Source organism: Numenius arquata, chromosome 5 (assembly GCF_964106895.1).
Source record: "Numenius arquata chromosome 5, bNumArq3.hap1.1, whole genome shotgun sequence".
Classification (NCBI taxonomy): domain Eukaryota; kingdom Metazoa; phylum Chordata; class Aves; order Charadriiformes; family Scolopacidae; genus Numenius; species Numenius arquata.
Genome location: NC_133580.1, coordinates 46,910,254 through 46,925,360, shown reverse-complemented (window position 1 = coordinate 46,925,360; position 15,107 = coordinate 46,910,254). Strand labels below are relative to the sequence as shown.

The 15,107-nt window shown below is 38.5% G+C and overlaps 1 protein-coding gene across 1 annotated transcript in view; it reads right to left on the bottom strand.

The window, feature by feature from the left end:
- LOC141464991 (centrosome-associated protein ALMS1-like) overlaps positions 1–15,107 on the bottom strand; it is a 29,570-nt gene that overhangs the window by 12,246 nt on the left and 2,217 nt on the right. The window contains exons 2-7 of the mRNA XM_074148167.1: positions 14,429–14,554; positions 12,514–12,684; positions 6,715–7,913; positions 4,033–4,147; positions 2,515–2,769; positions 128–372 (exon numbers count right to left, since the gene is read on the bottom strand). Coding sequence (XP_074004268.1) covers positions 128–372; positions 2,515–2,769; positions 4,033–4,147; positions 6,715–7,913; positions 12,514–12,684; positions 14,429–14,554 — 2,111 coding nt within the window. The remainder of the gene's footprint in view (positions 1–127; positions 373–2,514; positions 2,770–4,032; positions 4,148–6,714; positions 7,914–12,513; positions 12,685–14,428; positions 14,555–15,107) is intronic.

Genomic DNA, 15,107 nt, shown 5'->3' with positions numbered 1-15,107 from the left:
AAAGGTGAAATAACAACAAAAAAGAAAACCACCAAAAAAAGGCACAAAATGTGTTTATACAACATTCAGTATTACTCCTGAAATCTTACTGAGATCCCAGCAGCCTTACAGCACAGAGTGCCTTTACCTGTAGCGTAAGCTTCACGAATGGTCGTGAGGACCTGTTCTCAGCATGTCTTTCTGGAACTGCTGGCTGAGTCATGTTGATGTGCTGCTGCTCTTGCCAGTTCTTCTCTCGGAGAGGCTCTCTCCAAGGCTTTGTGCTAGTCAATGGTTCAAACCAAGAGGGACTAGGACCAGAAAAGGAATTGGAATGGTTTTCTTTCCTAGATTCAGATTTCAAGTCTTCTGCTTGGACAAACCATGACATTCCTGTTAAAAAGACCACAAAAGATAATCAAGATTTGTAGATAATATGCATGCCTATTTTCCATCTATGGCCCTTCATGCCCCTTACCTAAACACAATCAGTGGCCCAACACTGCAGTTAATACTCACTTTAGTTTAATAACAGCAGGACTCCATAGCAGACACCTTTGGTAGTTTCAAAATAATTCCTTTGCCAAGTGTCAGAAAACCAGCAAGTCATTATCAAGCAATACTTTTAAAAAGGCACAAAATGGCTTAGTTTGCAAGTTTCTCTCTTTATAGAAAGAATAGTTACTTATCAGCAGTTACACATTTTGAAGGAGCCTCTGTGCTGTTCCAAGTCCTATGTTTATTTATAATGTTTTTGAAGATCAAATGCTTTACATCTTCTAAATTTTAAATACGTATACAAGAATTAGATTACTCACAGTTTACATACATAAAGGGATTTGAATATATCAGCTAGTACTCTGAAGAGATATTCTAAATTTTCTAAATTAAACCGGTATGAGAGAGAATGATTTGTCCCTACAACAACAACAATGATGACTAAGGAAAACATTTTTAAATGTTTGATCATGACATTATGAAGACTGACAGGAAATTTGAAAAAAAAAAAAAAAAAAAAACCAAGAAAAACCCCACCAAGACCAAACCCAAATAAACAAATAAACCACCGATCAGGAAGCTACACCATCAGCCCAAAAATGCAACTCTAGCTAAAAGAGGGAGACAAGTCTAGTTCTTCTCGTTCCACAATCTTCCCTCAAGTACTCCCAAAAAATACTTGTTCTTTGAAGCCTCAGAACATGAAACAGTAAATACAGCTTACAGTCATCAGTTACACAGAGCTTAACAGAACCTTACCTTGAAAATCAAAATGAAGTATCTACATGATTCCCATCTCATTCATCTCTCCTTGCATTATTCCTTGCTTCCTATTTACTACCATTACTTTCTAGGTTGCATCTAACACCTTCATTGAAGACACCATCATAATAGAGCACTAGAATCATAGAATGGTTAAAGTTGGAAGGGACCTTAAAGATCATCGAGTTCCAACCTCCCTGCCATGGGCAGGGACACCTCCTACTAGACAGGTTGCTCGAAGCCCCATCCAGCCTGGTCTTGAACACTTCCAGGGACGAGACATCCACAACTTCTCTGGGAAACCTGTTCCAGTGTCTCACCAACCTCACAGTAAAGAGTTCCTTTCTAGTATCTAATCTAAATCTTCCCTCTAAATTTTTTAATTGAAAATTTAAAACCATTACCCCTCATCTTATCGCTACACTCCCTGATAGAGAGTCCCTCCTCATCTCTCCTGTAGGCCCCCTTCAGGTACTGGAAGGCCATTATAAGGTCTCCCCAGAGCCTTCTCTTCTCCAGGCTGAACAGCCCCAACTCTCTCAAGCCTGTCTTCATAGGAGAGGTGCTCCAGCCCTCTGATCATTTTCATGGCCCTCTGCTGGACCCGTTCCAACAGGTCCATGTCCTTCCTGTGTTGAGGACTCCAAAGCTGGACACAGTAATCCAGGGGGGGTCTCACAAGAGCAGAGTAGAGGGGCAGAATCACCTCCCTCAACCTGCTGGCCACGCTTCTTTTGATGCAGCCCAGGATGTGGTTGGCTTTCTGGGCTGCCAGTGCACACTGCCGGCTCATGTTGAGCTTCTCATCCACCAACACTCCCAAATCCTTCTCCTGAGGGCTGCTCTCCAGCCATTCTCCACCCAACCTGCGTTTGTGCCTGGGATTGCCATGTCCCAGGTGCAGGACCCTGCACTTGGCCTGACTGAACTTCATGAGGTTTGCATGGGCCCACCTCTCAAGCCTGTCCAGGTCCCTCTGGATGGCATCCCTTCCCTCCAGTGTGTCAACCGCACCACACAGCTTGGCGTCGTCAGCAAACTTACTGAGGGTGCACTCTATCCCACTGTCCATGTCGCCAACAAAGATGTTAAACAGAAGAAAGCTCACTTTACATAGTGTTTTTATTTAAAATTCATTTATTAAAAACACAGTAAGAACTGACTGTACTAGTGACAAACTACTGTGTCCTAGCTAATCCTTCTCACATATTTTTCTGGTTGCTGTTGAGATGGGCAGCTTTTCTGGTCTGCAGAGAAAGCGTATTTTGGACTGACCTTGTGGTAAATGCAGCCTGTTCCTTTTCGTCCTTTTCTCCATGAAAAAATTGCCTGGCTGTCCCTTCTGCTTATCCTTGCTTCCTGCTGCCTGATGATCTGTGACCATACCATCTGACTCTCCAAAAATACCATCAACACAATGCCAGGGTTCCTGTGGCTGTTGATTTGGCTGGCTAGATCTTGGGGTAGGAAAAGTCAAACCAACATCTCGAGTGTTTTTCTTAGTTGCACTGTTCACAATCTCCAAGTCTCCTGTAGTTGAAAACAAAGCAGTAACATCTTATTACAGAGCAGCTGGAAGTACTTCAACATCAGCATGTGTGACATGCATAGTTCAGGGGGTCACCCTCAATGTTTACTTTGAAGCTGAAGGATCACTTTCTTTATTCCCACCTTCCAAAGGGAAAATCTTTTATATTCCTACTTCTAATTCAAAGGGAGTTTATAGTGACTCAGGATTGTTACTATAAAATAATCTGAGTAAAATTAAGGTGGTGTAAACCAAGCACCCCAGGCAAAGCAAGCATATATGTATGGGGGTGGGAATTAAACTTGAACCGGCTATGGCCCTTACTGGGGGCCTGAGTGGACTCTCTGAAGAGTCAACTTCAAATTTGCTGCTGAAAGACACACTGGCAGGTCAGCACACAGCTTTACCTTTTGGACAACAGAACTGCAGGTTTTTCTGGAACTGTTGTTTTATGCAGTGCATCCCATCCAAAACTATGTTTTAGCTATAGAGGATTGGTTTGCCCACAGCACTACAAATATTTAACAGAAACACCACCACAAATATTTAACAGAAACATATGAAGTGAAAGGTGTCAACTAACATTCAAAAAGTCATAATGTGATCTTGAAAACAAGCCTTGAAAACAGTCTTCTGATTCAATCCACTTGCATATGCAAAAAAGCAGTAATAAATAAATATTTCTAATAATGTCTGATATGTTATAATGTCTGATGAATAAAACAAAGCCACTACTTAATCTTATGATGGCAACTTGGTGTGTAAATGAAAGCAATGAAGAAACTGATAATTGCCATCAAAAAAACCCAAATGCAGGACTGTACCAGTCCAGGATCAGTTTGTGTTTTAAATAGAATATAACATCCAAAATATTACCAAGAAAAACATGAAACACTGCAGTTGCTTTCTGAAATAGCATGTGCCTACAAAATGTATTCTGTGAGTAACATGTCTTGCAGAGAAAACAATATATAAAAAATACAGTTAGTCCACCTTTACTATTGAAATGGATCAGAAGCTTAGGTTGATAAACTTATAAGTAATAAAACTTGCTACTACCCAAGCACACCAAGAAATGAAATGAAATGGCTCATTTTAATTAGAACCTAACATCTTTCTCTAAAAGCATTTGAAGTGAATTTGAAGAATGTTCTGTGTACACACCCATGACTAGAAACACGCAACAGACTTTGGAGAACGGTTTCCAAAGAGATGAGAAGCAGAAGGAAATACAGAAAAGACAAGTCTGGAATTCAACAACTCACCTGCCTGGATACCTTTGTTTAGCATCCGTATCCGTCGCTTGTTACTAAGAGCAGAGCTTGGTCCCCAGGAACTGCTACTTGCAGAAGTTGAATCCAATGAGAGGGAGATTGCCTTCTAGAAAAAAAAAAAACAAGCAAGAGAACAGAAATTCCTGAAATACTAACCAAAGTTATCAGAAAGCAGGTTTTAAACAGCAAAAAAAAGTTATAGCCATCATTCTTTACTTGTTTTAGCTTGATTCTACTATTATTTAGAGGCTTATCACAGGCTGATTAGTGTCTCTTATTGCTATGCCACATAACAGTCAGCCTTGACTTGATCCTCACTCACAAATGCACTTTCTGCATCCCATTCTAGTCAGACGATTGTGTGGTTACTGTAGGCAAGAACTTGCCTGTGATCAGATTCTGGACAGTGCTGAGCATCCTCCAGTTTACTTGTCCAAAGTTCATGAGACAACATGGCCTGACAAGACAGACTTATAAAAACCCTTTGCTGTAGGGCAAGATCATTTGTTAGCTGTAGCTTCATGAAAGACCGCAAAGTGTGTGAAATATTTCTGCTTTAGAAAGAGGGCAAAAAAAATCTAAACTGAATCCTAAATTCCTACCCAGAAGCCTTTAAAGGTTGCTAGGTTTGCTGGAGGGACAAACTGTCTTGAAAGATTAACATGTTGCTTCGTAAATTCACATTTTAATTTCACATTGCTCTATCCCATTGGCACAGAAGAGCAAACTCCTTTCAAAACATGTGAAGTTCTCTCACCCTGAGATCCTCATTACACAAAGTTCTCCATGTGGAAAAAACTAAACTGAATAAAAACAAGAAAAAGGAAACACGTGGTAAGATCATGGCTTAGGCAAAACACTAGTTTCACATCTTTACCATTTCTGCCAACAGAAGTTCCAGCTGCAGGGATGTAAGCAGCACAACTTTGTTATAACAAATTAATCTAAATTTTGTGACATGTTATAACTTTACAGCCATTTAAAAAGGAATATGCTCTGTAAGTGTAACACATCTAGTCCACAAGCTTTTTGGTTATATAAAATAGAGAGAAGGTTATTGCTTTATTAACAGCAATTAACTGACAGTGCTTCCCCAGGCTTCAAATCCAACAGTGCAGATCTCTGCAACCAATCTCTGCAATTCTGCTGAATTTAATTTTTAATTATGAAACAGATTTCTTTTCCTTGATCATAGCAATTAGTATCCTATTAGTAACTCATAACGTCAGCCACGATGGAAATGAACAGAGGCTTTTTTTATTACCTTTTTTATTGAACCTCTGCTATCACCACTTCAATGCAAAACATAATTTCATTTCAACATTAAAAGGAGGCAATTTTTACTCTCATGCATACTGGCAAGAACTGTTTTTTAGTTTAATAAAGCTATTTCAACTCTAGTAGAGTGTACTAGACAGATGTAGTAGATATGTATCTTCTTTCAGAGAACAGACGCAAATTTGAATATGTGCTCAGCAAAAGGAAGAAAGTATAAAGTAAGGAAAAAAAAAAAAACAAGATAAGCCATTTACATGCACATGCATATCAGCCCACAGAAATAAATATAAGCAGCCATTCAATACTGAATATTGACACGCACATTCCTATTTGGACTAGAATATTCAGTGCAGTGCTTTCAAAGCCCTTCAGCAGCTAAATAGCGCAACCTTTAGCTTTGTACCTGCTACCAGATGGCAGCTTGAAGAGTGCTTTAGAAATAACAAAAACTGGAATAGATAAAAGCCTTCTGGGATGGGTTCAGCATCTATAAATAAAAAAAGCTGTAACCAAGTTTTCTGGAAGCAGAGCTGACAATAGGCTCTCATAAAAAACAGCTACAAAATGCAGTACTTGTCTGAAAGCTTTGTACAGTAGTCTCTCTAGGAGTAAGGCTTCTGCTATAAAGCAAATATTTGTGACTGAACCACAGATATTTGCAACTAAAATAAAAAAAACCCTACCTCTTGGATTCTGTTCTGCCAAGTATCACAGAAATTACCAAAATTTGGATTTTAAAATTAAGTTTGCCATTTTGCCATCAATTTTCGCTCACTCCTTATTTGAGGTGGGTCATGTGTCTATATGTATTTTTAAAAAGAACACTACATCAGCAGATAAAAGACACTATTTTCTAAAGCCACATGGGTTCAATGCAACATCGAGCACTGGTAACAGTGAACCTTATTCTCATAGAAGTATTACTGCAATCAGTTATCTCATGGGTGATTCTAACAGGCAAAAGACTACATGTTGTTTTTAAGGTCCAAATAGACATTGAAAGATTAGTCTTATAAATGGAATATATGGAATAAAATAATCTTCTAAATACTACAACCATGCAAGAAATGCTGGATCCTATTTTTGTTATTAGGTGCTCAGAATTAATATTAATTAATATTAATGGTCCTAATGTTGCAAAGTTTATGACCATTTCATTTTACCTTTAAATAACTATTATAAATAAAAATATTAATAAAAATCTTTTTTAAACCATCCATATTCTGGAAAAGGCATAGGACTTCTTTGAGCTACTTAGATCAAAGACAGAAACACACCATATAAATACACTCTGGGAAATTTTAAATTATTTAACAAACTCTACTATTCTACAGCAGTTTAAGAGTTCCTATAACGATTAGTTAAAATTGTTTTTTGGTCTAGCTGACCACATACCTGCATCTCTTTTCTTTTCCTGTGTCTCTCAGAAGTAACCTTTGGATATTCTACATCCAATGCTTTGCCACTTCCCTTGTTCCACTTCTCAGAGCAAATTTTCTGGTGGCTGATGGTACAATAAAGCTGGGAGAGCCTTGGTGACACCCGAACTCTTTCATGCCCAAAAGCCTTGATAAGCCTGGCAGTGTCAATGCTCGAAATGGAACTGCTCACCTCAGTCTGAGTAGCAGTTTCCATCTCTGTTTGGGTCACCGCATCTGATTCTGAGGTGGTGGAACTCATCACGGTGCCATGATCTCTACTAAGCCCTGTCTCCGAGGAAGTGTCACTAGGAGTTTCCAAGTACTGCTGGTGCTCCAAGATTTTATTCATGTGGCAGATAATTTTCCCTCCTGGCCTATTTTTCCTGAGCTTAACAAGGCTATTTTTATCATAGGTGATACGTGGTCTTGAATCTTCAACATGTGTTGCGTTAGACTCTAAGGTACTTTCAGACTTGCTCTTTTCTGACAGTCTTATTTTCTTCTGCTCTCTCCCCTTTATTTCCCTTTCAGAAACATTCTTTTCAGATTTTGTTGTTATTAGTGTATGCTTAATAGGATTCTGAAGGACCCTGGCCAATCTATCAAGGCGTTCAACAAGGGACAGCTCCCCATTACTCCTAAAATTATGGTGCTGGTGTCTCTTCTGGCACTCCAAAAACTTAATCCAGAGTTCATCTAAGCTACCAGTAGAGTGGGTTCTGTGTCTCGGTGGTAGGTCTTTCTCCACAGTCTCATTGAGGCAAGTTGTTTGGCTAAACAGCAAAGGATAATTTCTAGCTGCCTTTTGTTCTGCTTCTCTTCTGCCATGTTGAAGTAGGTCCTTCCCTGACATTTCATTCCCCAAAGACGTGCAAACATTTAGATCCTCATTCTTGCTGTAATCTCCTTCTGCAGTGAGTGGAAAGAACTCATTTTCGCTATCTTTTTTGTGAAAAATGGAGAAAACACGTTGATGATGATGTACTTTTTTCTGATTCTGTAAGACAGCCCTTGAGGAAGGCCTAGCATGTCCAATACCAGAACTGTCTTCTGACAGCTCACTGTTAGACAGGAAGTAGCTCTCACACATGGGCATTGGATGATGAAGGTAGAACTGTGCAGATTTGAAGACCGAATGAGTGGTTTTTACAGACTTCAAATGATCTGTGTGTTCTAGAAGAGAAGAAAACAGTTTATAGTTTTGTTTCTTTACAGGGAACCAAGTAGCAAACAGCAAATCTTAACCAGGATCATTTTCATGCTAACACTTTCCAATCACTTCAAAGGATTAAATCAGGAATCATTGTACCCATTCCCAAATTGCAACAAACTTAGAAATGAAGTTTCAGCATTATTAAAAATACATAAATAATATTTTCTATGATTTGCAACACAGAATCCAAGAGAATATTATATCCAACTGAGTCTGAAGGAGGAATCTAGATATACCAGAGGTAACCAGGCTCCAGACCAAAATTTGGACTAAGGTTTTATTTATATTTATGGAAACACATGACAGGCTGCAATTCATTTTCCCTCTTTTCAGAAAAATGCCCAGGGAGTACAAATGTCCCCTAAGGCTATGCCTGAACTTCATCTCCTAAATAACTCAGAGCAGCACTATATATAAGACAACCAATACCACTTCCTGTCCAGCTCCTAGAACAATCTCTGATAACATACCAAGATCTAACCCTGCTTTGCTTTCAAGCTCAGATGACACATTTAGTTCAAAGCAGCAGTGACATCCCCCCAGAACATGCTACTATCTGAAATTACAAAGGACTATATGCAGAAAACCAATTATAAACTCATTTGTAATAGGCATACGTTAAGTATGCATGCAGCATGCACTAGCAGGAATATACTTCAAAATAATTTTAAAGTCGTTTGCAATATACTTTAAAAAAAAAAAAAACTAAAAAAGAAATCAATTTTTAAAAAGTAAAAATGGGTTTCATATTATGTTCTTTGTATAACAGACTGAATTAGATAATGAACCATGAAGGCAGAAAGTAGGAATTATAGATACTAGTGCCAGAAGGATTTTCCAAGTTCTTAATCTTACTGCAAGACATTCCATGCCACTTTAGCCAAGTATGTCTAGGCCATTTTAAGATGCCTTATAGAATAGTAATAGCTTTAATATAAATAAAAGAGTTAATACAAAAAAAAGGAATGGTCCATTTACTAATGGTAACACCAGTGACTAGGTAATGGACAGCTGTCAGCAAAAGCCTATCAAGCTCCATTAATGGCAGGAATCACACTCATACTAGCTCTTCTCTAGCCCTCCAGCATTCCTCCCAACTTTGGTTTTTGTTTGTATTTTTGTTGTTTTGTTTCAAACAGTCTTGTTTCCGTGATTGTGATCTACTGATGAAAACAGAACTGGAAACAAGGTCTTCCTTTTTTTCATTTGAGCACACTTTGCAACTGATTCAGCAAAAGGGTGGCAAGTCCCACAACCAAGGAGGAATATTCCTTCCCACCTCATCAACAATCACAAGCTATGTTTTTATAAAACCTCAATTCCACATGGGAAAAAGTAACACAACATAAGCTCAGGAAGGGTTACGATTACATTAATTTATATTGTTAATACTGCCTCGTAAACCTTACTTTTATTTAGTCACTTGTTTTCCTTATATTTTATACATCCCTTCCCAACACAGAGACACTTCCAGTGTAATGTCAAGATCATGAATAGCATAAGCAGAATCAGTCTCACCAACTCTGAAATTGGAGGAATTTTTCTTTTCATACAAGGTCAGTGTTCATGTAAGAGGATTCATCCACGTCCTCCTGACAAATGAGAGCAGGCTTGGGAATACTATGCAAAATTTTTTGCTATTTCTATATTTTTAAAAAGTTACCAACAAAATGGAAGGAATGCAAGCGGGCAAAAAATAAAAATAAGTTTATATAGAGAAACTTTTTTTAAAAAAAAAAAATGTAACTTGCATTTTAAGCTCTAGACAAGCTCTGTGGGTAGAGGTAATCTTTTATTAGACCATCTAAAAATACAGTTGAAGAAGTCAGAGAAGATTTTAGACATGCAAGTCTTTCTTCAGAAAGCTTGCTTAAATTTCCAACTGTACTGGCTGGTTTAACAAAAGATTATTTCTGCTTGCAGTTGTTTTCTTGCCTGTGTCTTTAGACCATCATAGCTACACAAAAATACTATTAGATAATTTTATATTAACACTTGTGTTCCCCATTCATTTTTATCCAGGCTATTCAGAGAAACACGTATCCATTGATCTCTGCTCCAACGTATTTTGTTACTGCAGATTCTTGTTCAGAGAGTTCACTTCTATACACACACTCTTTCTTCAGCTCTGCCACCATGACCCAGCATTCTTCTTTTGAGTTACCCGCAGTGAATGAAGAAAAATATTTTTCTATCTCACTTGACTTATTTCCATATCCTTGCATTTTATAAATGCTCACAGAGAATTATTTCTTCCGTTTCTTCCTAGAAAAACTAGGTTAAGACAACATTGTCTTTATAGTTGCTCTAATTCAACTATTGGTCCTAAGTATACTTACTGAAAAAGTAAAATGAACATAAAATATTGAAGTTCAGTGTGGCTTATGCAATCACCTTAAATTATCTCCTGGAAATAAAAATTACCTAATGGAAATACCAAACTCTCCCCATTCTGAAATGAAAAGCTTCAGAGAAAATCCCTCTAAAGTAAAGAATTAAAATGATCAGAAGGAATCCCTAGCAATACGTCAGCACAGTTCTGTGGGGTGACCTTACCCTGAGCATATTGAGCTGCTTGCTTAAAAAGGACAACAATAATCACACTGAGGTACTCCATAAAAATCTGTTTCATTAGTGTTCATATAACAAGTTTATGTGATACTAAGAAAAATGTATGGGCTCCAAAAACCCCTATGTATGTGAATACCTAGAAGGGAGCAGAAACTCTCTAATTCAAAACCTATTACGCTGTTCATATGTTTTGGGTCCCATCCCTCATTAACAGCCATAATTATATTACCTCCTTGCAATTTGCTCACTCTTTGTGTAATATAGCACATATTGCAAAATACTATACTGTGTAACAAACAGCTTCTCTGAGGAATTAATAGCTGCATTTAGGAGAGATGACAACCACTCAGCAATCTTCTGTTTACAGTTACTTCTGTCCAGGAACAAAATGCAATTCTCAAACTCAACAAAAATCCTCATCCCTACTCAGTCTCAAAATTTATTAGCTACTCAAAATCACAAAATAAGGTTTTGTATGAAAGGAGTGTGCCATCAGGAATAATTTTAGCTACTGTCATGAGAAACAGTGTCAAAATCATCAGCAAGCGCAGCGTAATCTCATTCTCAACAAATAAAGCCTTAAAGTAGGCTATTATAGTACTAAACCCTGACCTTCATCCCTCAGGAGTACCATCCAAGAAGGTTAATGGAAGGGAGGAAGAAAGAGTCATCACTCAAATCAAATTGAATTAAATATCAGTCAAATAAAATTCAGTTAAATACCAACAATACAGAGATACTTGACATGACACCACAAGACATCACTGTATTTGTGGGCAGGAACACAACCCCAACCCAATATACAGAGTCTTCCCACCTGCTTTTATTTACCAAAGAATTTCTGTCATTTTCTACACAGGCATCCTTTCTACACATAAAGGAGACTTTGCACTTCACAAACTTAAGAGTGCCTTAGAAAAAACAAACAAAACAAACAAACTTCTTCACAGTGAGGGTGACAGAGCACTGCAACGCTGCCCAGGGAGGTTGTGGAGTCCCCTTCTTTGGAGATTTTCAAGACCCTCCTGGATGCAATCCTGAGTAACATGCTCTGACATGCTCTGGGCAATCCTGCTTCAGCAGGGGAGTTGGACTAGATGATCTTAGAGAGGTGATTCTGTCACTTTACTCTGCTCTGGTGAGACCTCACCTGGAGTACTGTGTGCAGGTCTGGAGCCCTCAATATAGAAAGGACATGGACCTGATGGAGCGGGTCCAGAGGAGGGCCACCAAAATGATCAGGGGGCTGGAGCACCTCTCCTATGAGGACAGACTGAGGGAGCTGGGGTTGTTTAGCTTGGAGAAAAGGAGGCTCCGGGGAGACCTCATAGTGGCCTTCCAGTACCTGAGGGGGGCCTACAGGAAGGCTGGGGAGGGTCTGTTTACAAAGGCCTGCAGCGACAGGACGAGGGGCAATGGTTTTAAGCTGGAGAAGGGGAGATTTAGATTGGATATTAGGAAAAAATTCTTTACCATGAGGGTGGTGGAACACTGGAACAGGTTGCCCAGGGAGGTGGTTGAGGCCCCTTCCCTTGAGATATTCAAGGTGAAGCTCGACGAGGCCCTGGGCAACCTGGTCTAGTAGGGGGTGTCCCTGCTGACTGCGGGGAGGTCGGACTAGATGACCTTTGGAGGTCCCTTCCGGCCTGGACCAATCTATGAATCTATGAATCTTTATGGTCCCTTCCAACTCTAAAAATTCAGTGAAATTCAGTGAAAAAAACCACCAAACCCAAAAAATCTTACAAAGGCTCTGATAAGCACTGTGGCCACTGGAATGCTAGCAAATACTAACATCCAACTCTTTGGGCACTCAGGGACAAGTAGAAAGATGGGGAAGAGAAAAATAAGTCAAATTCAGCATCTTCAGGTAGACCATCAGCAATACCATAAGAACAAAAATGGTGGATCCTGCAACATAATTCTTTTGCTCTACTTGCTTTTGTGTGTATGAAAACACATGTAAAATGAAACACACACTTTAACTACCTGAGGAATCTTCCAGTGGTATCATTTGCTCCTCAGCCCAGGCTAGCTTGGGCTTGGCCCTCTTACTGTAGATTCCTTCTTTATATGTGATAGCTGTACTGTCTGGATAATTAGCATCCCTTAAACCAAGCACGCTTGTCGGAAACCTTGGAGGAAGAGCACCATTTGACCCTGTAGAGAGAGCGAGCAATAATTATGAGTAAAAAGAGGAAGCAGGAAAATAGATACAGAAATTTCATAACAAAGACAATGTCTGAAAGTCTATTATCCAAGTATTAGTACCAGTATATTTACCAACCAACAATTATGATCCCTAGTGAGCAGTTCTAGTGACTAACAGCGCAGCAGTAGGTATTGCGCCACATTGTTTTCCATGATCTTTGCTGACACGGTTCTTCCCTGAGAGGGAGATAAATTTTACCTTTTCTACTAATGAGGAGAGAATAATACAAGCATTAGGAAGCCAAACACAGGACTTGGAGTGCCCAGACTCCCTCCTGCTCACATTAAAATTCCAGACATTTTCACTGACTGATGTAAATATCTATTTTCCGAGCTCAGAATAGCAATGGAGAAAAACTGGAAGACTAGAGTAGGTCTGTATAACCTCTAAACAAAAAATGAAGACAACAGTAGCAGCGCTCTCTTACTATCATACCACTGTCTCCTAATGTTAGAAACCTAAAATGGCCCCTAACTGATTTATCATCCTTGTCAACACCACCTGGTTACATTCAGTGGACTTACTCAACTCAATTTCCTTCTGCTACTATCGTGAGCTAAGAATCCTAGCTGCAGCACGGAGTTTAAAAAACAAAATTTATTTTCTGATTCTGCTGTACATTTTCTAGAACCTTGCACTGCCTCATATGCATATTGAATTTTTATATCGAGCATCATAGTTTCTGCAAAACAACAGACTTGCATCACATTTGTTTCTCTCATTTTGACTATATTATAACAGACAGACTGTTGTAAGGAAAAAGGTAATGATCAGATACACATAAGCAATTACAAGCACAATTTGCGGCTATCATGACTAACCTATGCACTTACCGTCACTGTTGTATCAACCTACTTCCCTGAGACACATCTCTCAGGAACTGGACATCTCTAATACTAGTTTTGTCTGCAAATATCTTTGGATGTCAAAAAGCTCTGACTGAAAACAACCTGCAAATAAGACCTATAATGCTTATGTGATGTGTTCTTTATGTATAGGAGAGAACTGAAAAATAACAGCAGGCAAAGCATAGGAAGTTGATGAATCACAGAGCATCCTTTCCTCCAGTAAATGAGAAGTGTTTTTTACTGGGAGATGGGAGGATGTGGGGAAGAGGTGAATATATATTTTTAAACCAGAGTTATGATCATATTACATTGTTTATAGAAAGGCTTTCTATACTGGAATCTCTTAATATGGAGGAAAGAAATTCAGTATTGAGAAAGCTATTATCTGAAATGCGTATTGCATTATGTAGATATTTCGGAATACACACATAGCAAATTAATAAAAAAAGGGGGAGAATGTATATCAATAAGGGAACTAAAAAGAAGGAGAACTGGCAGAGATATGAAAGAGTCCAAACTGAATAATAATTCCCAGAGGAAAGTAAAGAATTACCAAGCTGTAAAACATGAGCCTTGTTTCTTTTCACTGCCAGAATGGAGTACTAATATCCCTTTCATCAAAGAAATTGAGCCTTCAGTCAGGACTCGTACATCTTTGTGTTATAAAGTGGTGTGAACATGAACAAAGACGTTTTTCTACTAAAATCAATGCACTTTCTCTAAACTGGTAGGACAGAAGAGTTCTGAGCTCAGCTGAGACAATTCTGCATATGAAATAGATATATTTTGATCCATGAACTACAATCATCATTTTGCATTTGGAAGACCTAAGATAAATAAATACCTGAGTGAGAGCTCTCAACACTGATTTCTGACCCAGCTGGAGAAAATTTGGATCCTGCTTTTAGATAAGGAACATAATACATCCCGGTGCTTCCAGAAGGTTTATATGGCAGCAATAAGGGCTGATCTGTGAGGATGGAAGGCAAAGCAATTAACAGAAGTCAAGCTTTAATTCTTTAATGCAACTGAAGATAAAAGCAACAAATCAGTACTCAAGTAGACTGCTAAAGATGTTCACTGTGGTAAATCTGGAGAAATAGCATACTCTTTAAGAAAATAAACTGCAATTATTAATTATTTAATTAATACCCACCTAATGGTTAGAAGGTTGACTGTCACTTAGCTAGAAAAAATAGCTTAATTACCTATTCAGTATTGAATTTGAGAGTTGAGTGACAAACATGGACTTAAAAAAAGCCTCCCCACATACCCACATAGGTCGCAGTTGATCCATGTTTAATAAAATAATTTTAAATAAGTATAGATATCCATCTCTCAAGTCAATAAAAACAGTGTGGTATCACAACAGAATTTCAGAAAATGTTTGGAGCAGAACATTAGCTGACTTTTTTCACACTCTGATATAATGAAAGAATCTGCTTTCTCAACTCATGCTATTTTAAACACCTTGAAAACAGAGATACAAAGCCCAGAGCCCAGGAAAAATTCATGAAAACTAT